We start from the raw sequence: 8,447 nt of genomic DNA, 5'->3' as shown, positions 1-8,447 counted from the left end.
CTGGCACATGGGGATGACTTACCTAGATCAGGACTTGTACAGACAGCGCTGTAATCTCGAGGAACACCATCGAGGAGGCAGAACCCTCCTCAAACGCCGTCATTTATAAGGTAGTTTTTCTTCCACCGTGGGAAAATGATTTTTGGAGCCAAAATTTTAGCGCCAGCTTTTGAGTTTATGGAGATATGTTGCAATGATTTCCGAGCCAATTTTTAGCACAAAATTTTGAGGGAAACGTATATTTTAGAGAAGTTGCAATGATTTCTATAAAACATGTAACACTTGGTAAATCATGGCAATAACTAGTAGGTAGGTACTACCACGAAACTATGGAGCATGGTAATATATCACATATATTGCAACAGATTTCAACAAAATTACAACAACATGGTCTCAAGGCGTTAGAAAATGGCTAATGCCATCGAATTTCAAATCGTGGTGATAGGCCCAGCCATGTTGTTGCAACGATATCATATTTGTTGCCAAAAATCGTTGCAATACTAATGAATCCATCTAGTTAATTTTGGTGGGGCCCTCCGGAAATAGGATGGGTTGGCTTATGCACGTGCATTTTTTCCTGGGATTCAAATTTTGAACCTATATATATAGAACCGTTTCTCCGAATTATAAACCATTTTCACCGTTGTGTTTCTCGCATCGAAATCGTCAAAACCAATTCCCATATTGATAGGTTATGAACCGTTTTTACCGTTACGTTTCTATCGAAATCTTCGAAACTAGATGCCATATTGATAGGTTTTGATGAACTTTTGTTTGGCATGAGGTGTACTTCCAAAGAAGTGTATGTGTACTTCCTTTTTAGTGTATATGTACTTTCCATGTGTACTTCCCATGTTTGTGTGTACTTCAATTTTTTTTTGTCTATTTCTCATGTTTGTTTCTGTATTTCCCGCTTGTGTGTACTTCTCATGTTTATGTGTATACTCCCCCATTTTGTGCTTGTACTTCTCGCACGTTTGTGTACTTTTCGTGTTTGCATGTGTATTTTCAGTGTTTGCACGTATTTCCCATATAGTGTGTGTAGTTTCCATCTTCACTAATGTTGCATTGATGCATAAATCCTAAAAAAAAAATAGAAAAAATGAAATATTATAGAAGATCGAAAGAGAAAAGGACAAAACCGAAGGAAAAAGATAGAAACCTGAAAAAAAACCCTGCCCCACTAGTGAAAGATGCTGATCATAAATTAGCTTGTTTATTTCCTTTATGTCACAACTCAGAAGGCCCCACCCCCCCCCCCCCCCCTGTGCTGCCATGATCATAATCATTGCATAAAAATAATATATGTTTATCGATCTTGATCGAGCAGAATGAATTAAAGTTTCCATTGCAACTGCTAGCTAGACGTCCTAGGCCTTCCGATGACCAGCTCCGTGTCCACGTCCATGTACGACCGCCACCACACCTCATCATCATCGTCTGGTCCTTCTTCGCCACCGGGTGATCTTGCAGCGTCTGCTGTTGCCACACTTCTTGTGAGCAGCTCTAGCAGAGGCAATGCCTTGTACTCTTTGCGGAGATCTGAGTTCTTCCTCAACAGCTTCTCCTCCTGAGTTTATGCAATATATACATCACCACTAGTCACCTACTGGATCATGTTAATCGCCATTAGCTGCTATTTTCTATGATTTAATTCTGCTTTATATATGTACCTTCTTCCTGAGCTCCAAAATTTGATCCATCATCTTCTTTTGCTGCTCCAGATCAATAATCCAAGAGTTATTTAATCCAAAACAAAACATATCATATCATAGACAAAATAATTTATGCAGATTTGGTATTAGCTTGCCTTCTTTTCCCGGATATTGGTTAGGCTCTTATTCAGCTGCAGCTCAAGCTCTTGCAGCTCCTGCGCTGAACACGACCCTAAGCCTTCTCCAGACAGCTTCCTGCATGCACATGATCATTAGTTAATCTGTTTCCCAAGATCAATACGCTAGGCCCATGGAACATTTCTTCTTTAATTTCCATGTGCAAGATTTAATTTATTTTTATGTTTACTAGATAATTAATCAGATAAGTCACTAGGGACCTTTCTGTAAGAACTTTGGCTTAATATCATCAGTCCTTTATCGCAAAAAAAGATAAGTCACTCATGTCGATCGTCTCACCTCTGGTTGGCCTCGATTGCGTCTATCTTCTGCTTCAAGGCTGTAGCCTCAAATCTGCACATCTGCGTACATTTATTTGCAGTTTAAAAAAATGTGGCGTGAGAACTGTATAGTACATTGCACACACAATTTGATCTGAGAACTATGTGTAATGTATCTAGATTACGTAGCATAAGAGGGTGGGGGCTTTGCACCTGGACGCTGGCAGGTAGAGCTTTCTCATTGGTTGGTATACTCCCTTTTGTGTGGTTCAGGTAGCGATCAATTGTCTTCTGCAAACTGATCATGGTTTCCAGATGTTAACACAACACTACAGGAATCGAGTAGTTTGCCCTAGGCCAGGGGCCTACGGGAAAGGCTATAAAACGCACAGCAAATCGATACGGCAAATTCCGATTGACCGTTAAATCGGCTAATTTGCCTAGGGCAAATATAATTGCACACGGTAAACGCTTTGCGGTGAGTGTTTCACAGCCTACGGCAAACTACCACGGGCCAACGGCGTCTAGTAACCTAGCGAGTCCCATATTACTAATTTGCCATGTGTTTATTTTGGCTTACGGCAAATCTCTCTGTTTCTAACCAAAAAAAAAACACGTATCAATGAAGCCGTGCCTGTGCACGACGGCCGCCTCGCCTCGCCTCGCTTCGACGGAGACCGTGCCAGTGCTGCGCCTTGACGAAGACCGTGCCCACGCGTTGCCTCGACGGTGGAGCGCCGCCCGTACAAGCGCCGCGAGCGTGGCCGAGGTAAGCACCGCCTCCGCGTGGGCGGTGCGTTCGGCGGCCGACGAGGAGCGCCGCCCGGACAAGCGCCTCGAGTGGGACCTCAGCACCGCCGCGAGCGTGGCCGAGGCAAGAGCCGCCTCCGCCCTCGTCGTGTCTGCTTCCACCACCCTCCTACATCCGTTGGACCCCTTCCCTAGCTCCTTTTCACCTCCGTCGCCGCCAAAGGCATTCGAGGTGCTCCCTTCTCTCTCCCACCGTCCTAGCAGCGGCCGGCGGTTGGCGCCGCATCGGAGTCTCTACCTGCGTGTTTTTTGGTGGTTCGGCCTTGGCAGACCGTCCTGGATTCATTCTAGATTTTGTAGTGTCCCGTCTTGTGTCTTCCTCGCTCGTCTCATGGTAGATAATATTTGTGTCTCCTTCTGCCACTGGTTGTGGAGCTCCGATGGTTCATGTCCCGAGTTAGAGGAGCATCCATCTGCCTGCACGTACTACTTGGAGATATTTCATGTGTACGGCCACCTGCTGGTTGCCCTTGTTGGTAAACAAAACAGTAGACGCCGCAGGAGTACGTACGGACCTAGTATCTCGGAGCAAAACACAAAGAAGAAGAAGAAGAGAAGGAAGGAAATCAATCAGGGATGGAAGACTATGGGTACGTACTCTGGCGCTGATCCGTACTCGTAGCGACGTCCAGTCGAGGTGAAGACGACGAGCGCGACCTCGGCGTCGCAGAGCACGCCCAGCTCGAACGCCTTCTTCAGCAGCCCTGTCCGCCGCTTCGAGAACGTCACCTGCCGGCTTGTGGCGTCCTCGATCCGCCGAATCTCCCGCCGCCTACTCCTTCCACCACCGGTCATCGTCTTCCTCGCCGCCGTATCCACGATCTGCTGCTGCCGCTGGGCGCCTCCTTCGCCTCCCTCAACCGCCTAGTTTTAGGTGAGTTCTGATGTAACTACTAGGTTCGTTTTAGCATTTTATTCCTACGACTTACTCCCTATGGTTTGATTTGATTACTTTTAGGTGATGAATTATGTATTCTTATAAGCATTAGATTAGATTATCTGTACGTACTAGGGAAGATTAGATTACCGTGTGGATGAACTAGGCACCTCCGGGTGTACTAATGCACTAGATGATTGATTAGCACCTTTAATGAATAAAAAAATCTGATTTTCTTTTTACAATGTTAATACAGCTCACATTTACCATTTCTTAAAACTTCATCTCAAGATTGGACTCACGGCTAAAGAAATAAAAAATGACATACCAATGTAATAATACTATTCAGTTCATATTTGAATTCGGCATTATTCATAGCTTGATTTGTTTTTTTGTTTCTGAGCTGAGTCAAATTTGAATGTGAAATTTTAACACATGGTAGATGTGCATCCTATCTACCTCCTGATTTTTATTCAGTTTTTTTATTAACTTTAGATGTGTTTTATTATGACCTGGTAGACTAGTACATCTATAGTAGCTAGTGCATCATGCATGCCGGTAACGAGTGACATGACCCACTCCGGCCACGGCTTTATATGAAAAAGTCGGTTGCAGCAGATAACCATAGAGACAGAGGCTGTACACCGGAACAACTTCGTGAGTAGTAGTACTTTATTTTTAATATTCGCGAGGTCCCCATTCCTCAAGGGCAAAACTATTCACACATCTTAGCCAATTGTTTTGCTTAGTTTGTTTGTTTACAGGCGGTGCTAGAGTGTTTAGGCCAGGGCCTTGTTACACCTACCGTGACTTCTTGTCCGGCTAGCTCAAATACATTAGCCTTTTGTGTAGAATATGATATCCTGCTTAAGTAATCCGGCCCAACTTGGGAGTTGTTGAGCCTACACAATGCTAAACAGATCCGTTAAAAAAGGCGCATAATAATTTTTTTAATATCCAAAGTAACAAGATTTATTGTTTTAAATTTGTGAAACATATGAAATACCTGGTATTAGATTCGAGAAATTTCTGAAATATTGTAACAGTCTGAATTTCTAGAAATATAAATTTTTGGATTTGTGATTGTTGCTAGTGGTTAAAGGCATTTCGAGAACAATTTCTTGTATGGATGAACTAAGCTCCTGCGGGTGTACTAATGCACTAGATGATTGATTAGCACCTTTAATGAATATAAAAAAAATCTGATTTTCTTCACAATGTTAATACAGCTCACATTTACCATTTCTTAAAACTTCATCTGAATATTGGACTCACGGCTAAAGAAAAAAAAAATGACATACCAATGTAATACTATTCAGTTCATATTTGAATTTGGCATTATTCATAGCTTGATTTATCTTTTTGTTTCTTGAGCTATGAGTCAAATTTGAATGTGAAATTTTAACACATGGTAGATGTGCATCCTATCTACCTCCTGATTTTTTATTAACTTTAGATGTGTTTTATTATGACCTGGTACACTAGTACATCTATAGTAGCTAGTGCTTCATGTATGCTGGTAACGAGTGACATCACCCACTCCGGCCACGGCTTTATATAAAAAAGTCGGTTGCAGCAGATAACCATAGAGACAGAGGCTGTACACCGGAACAACTTCGTGAGTAGTAGTACTTTATTTTTAATATTCGCGAGGTCCCGATTCCTCAAGGGCAAAACTATTCACACATCTTAGCCAATTGTTTTGCTTAGTTTGTTTGTTTACAGGCGGTGCTAGAGTGTTTAGGCCAGGGCCTTGTTACACCTACCGTGACTTCTTGTCCGGCTAGCTCAAATACATTAGCCTTTTCTGTAGAATATGATATCCTGCTTAAGTAATCCGGCCCAACTTGGGAGTTGTTGAGCCTACACAATGCTAAACAAATCTGTTAAAAAAGGCATATAATCATTTTTTAATATCCAAAGTAACGAGATTTATTGTTTTAATTTTGTGAAATATATGAAATACATGGTATTATATTCGAGAAAATTTTGAAATATTGTAACAGTCTGAATTTCTAGAAATATAAGTTTTCGGATTTGTGATTATTGCTAGTGGTTAAAGGCATTTTGAGAACAATTTCTTGTTGGATGCTTGATTGTTCGCTCAACAAAGTGGAGGTCCAATCAACAAGAAGCACACATATAATGATTTATAGCCTTGTTAGTAACAAGGTGAGGAATCAAAGTATTGGAGGATGCCCTTTCTCCCTATGAGGTTTGATTTGCTTTTGGGAGAGGATCTATTCCTCGTACATTGGATTAGTTACTTTAAGGCATTTTTATTAGATTATTGTGTGGGATTATATTGTCTGAATAATGTGTGACATGATGACACGGCGAAAGGTGACAGCGGTCTGATATAAAAGCCGGCTGCAACAGAGAGACGAAGACAACTCTATACGCTCTTGGTGGCCGTGGGAATTACACAGCGAGTAGTGCTAGATTACTCCTACTTTATTTCTAAAATAAATCAAACCACTTGGTGGCCGCGGGAATCTATTATATTTGAGCAAATTCTGAAATATTGTAATCATCTGAATTTCTAGAAATATAAATTTTCGGATTTGTGATTGTTGCTGGTGGTTAAAAGAATTTTGAGAACAATTTCTTGTTGGATGCTTGATTGTTCGCTCAACAAAGTGGTGGTCCAATCAACATGAAGCACACATATAATGATTTATAGCCTTGTTAGTAACAAGGTGAAGAAAAAAAAGTATTGGAGGATGTCCTTACTCCCTATGAGGTTTGATTCGCTCTTGGGAGAGGATCTATTCCTCGTACATTGGATTAGTTACTTTAGGGCAGGTTTGATTAGACTATTGTGTGGGATAATACTGTCTTAATAATGTGTGACGTGACGACACGGCGAAAGCTGACAGCGGTCTGATATAAAAGCCGGCTGAAATAGACAGACGTAGATTGGCGCAGAGAGACGAAGACAACTCTATATGCTCTTGGTGGCCGGGGGAATGACACAGCGAGTAGTAGTAGTAGAGTACTTTATTTCTAGAATAAATTGAACCGCTTGGTGGGCGTGGGAATATAATACCTGGTATTATAGTCGAGAAAATTCTGAAATATTGTAACCATCTGAATTTCTAGAAATATAAATTTTTGGATTTGTGATTGTTGGTGGTGGTTAATTGAATTTTGAGAACAATTTCTTGTTCGATGCTTGATTGTTCGCTCAACAAAATGGATGTCCAATCAACTTGAAGCACACATATAATGATTTATAGCCTTGGTAGTAACAACGTGAAGAAACGAAGTATTGGATGATGCCCTTACTCCCTATGAGGTTTGATTTGCTTTTGGGAGAGGATCTATTCCTCGTAAATTGGATTAGTTACTTTAGGGAATGTTTGATTAAATTATTGTGTGGGATAATATTGTCTTAATAATGTGTAGCATGACAGCATGGCGAAAGGTTACAACGTTCTGATATAAAAGCCAGCTGAAATAGACAGACGTAGACGGGCGCAGAGAGACGAAGACAACTCTATACTCTTGGTGGCTGCAGTAATGACACGACGAGTAGTAGTACAGTATAGTACTTTATTTCTAAAATAAATCAAACCTCTGGGTGGCCTTCGAGAAAATTCTGAAACATTGCAACCATCTGAATTTCTAGAAATATAAATTTTCGGATTTGTGATTTTTACTGGTGGTTAAAGGAATTTTGAGAACAATTTCTAGTTGGATACTTGATTGTTAATTTGCCCAACAAATTGGAGGTCCAATCAACATCAAGCACACATATAATGATTTATAGCCTTGTTAGTAACAAGGTGAAGAAACAAAGTATTGGAGGGATGCCCTCACTCCCTACGAGGTTTGATTTGCTTTTGGGAGAGGATCTATTCCTCGTACACGGGATTAGTTATTTTTGCAGCTTTGATTAGATTATTGTGTGGGATAATAATGTCTTAATAAAGTCGTAATCGTAGAATAGGATCCTAATCGAAATACATACATTCAACTCTGTAGTGGCCGCGGGAGTAGTAGTATTTGATATTTCTAAGATAAGATTCGTCTGGTCCAGATTATCTTAAGAGACAAGCGTGCGTTGACTCGTTTCTGTCGTACTACTCGTTGTTGGACTATCAGCTTCAGATCCCCAGAATAGAAAACTGCTATATGCACCCATCGCAGCGGCCAAAAAAAGTCACCCGGTCACGACTATTCTTCTCTTTGCATGCGTGTCGACGAAACATTGCCCGCGGCTGCTCTGGGACCCATGTTCGTATGAGAGCGAATGTGAAGTCGTGAAGTCCTGTAGCACGTTCACTTATATTTTTTCAAAACCGGTTTATTTTGTGCTAAACTTTCAAGTTTGAGCCAAATTAGTCCATTTTCACGATGAGACGAGAGCTGTAAAACTGTCATTTTACGGGCAGCGGCACTCCGACGCTACGTGTGTATTGCTACGGTGCATACTGCGATATGTCTGCAGCGCGTGTGCTACCACTAGATTTTTTACCGGTAGCTTGTGTAAGGACGTCTCCAGCTGGTCCAAATCTCGCTATAGACAATCCTCAAAAAAGATTTTATCTTCTATATCTTTCCATCTTCAGCGGATTGTCCAAATTCTATAATCTATATTCTCTTTCCTATATTTTAATAATACTAAATCGCTGAAGTGAGACT

At 41.2% G+C, this 8,447-nt stretch overlaps 1 protein-coding gene across 1 annotated transcript; it reads right to left on the bottom strand.

Annotated features, from left to right (window-relative positions):
* Positions 1-1,292: 1,292 nt before the first annotated feature.
* On the bottom strand, positions 1,293-3,782 carry LOC127310900 (MADS-box transcription factor 56-like). Its single transcript, XM_051341519.2, has 6 exons — positions 3,522-3,782; positions 2,327-2,411; positions 2,133-2,194; positions 1,811-1,910; positions 1,674-1,715; positions 1,293-1,570 (listed from the first exon to the last, which is right to left on the bottom strand). Exons 1-6 carry the CDS (start codon positions 3,716-3,718, stop codon positions 1,358-1,360), a joined length of 699 nt encoding a protein of 232 aa, XP_051197479.1. The 5' UTR covers positions 3,719-3,782; the 3' UTR covers positions 1,293-1,357.
* Positions 3,783-8,447: the final 4,665 nt, after the last annotated feature.

Source organism: Lolium perenne, chromosome 6 (assembly GCF_019359855.2).
Source record: "Lolium perenne isolate Kyuss_39 chromosome 6, Kyuss_2.0, whole genome shotgun sequence".
Taxonomy (NCBI): domain Eukaryota; kingdom Viridiplantae; phylum Streptophyta; class Magnoliopsida; order Poales; family Poaceae; genus Lolium; species Lolium perenne.
Note: the sequence above shows the minus strand (reverse complement) of the source record. Positions and strands in the feature narration are given on the sequence as shown.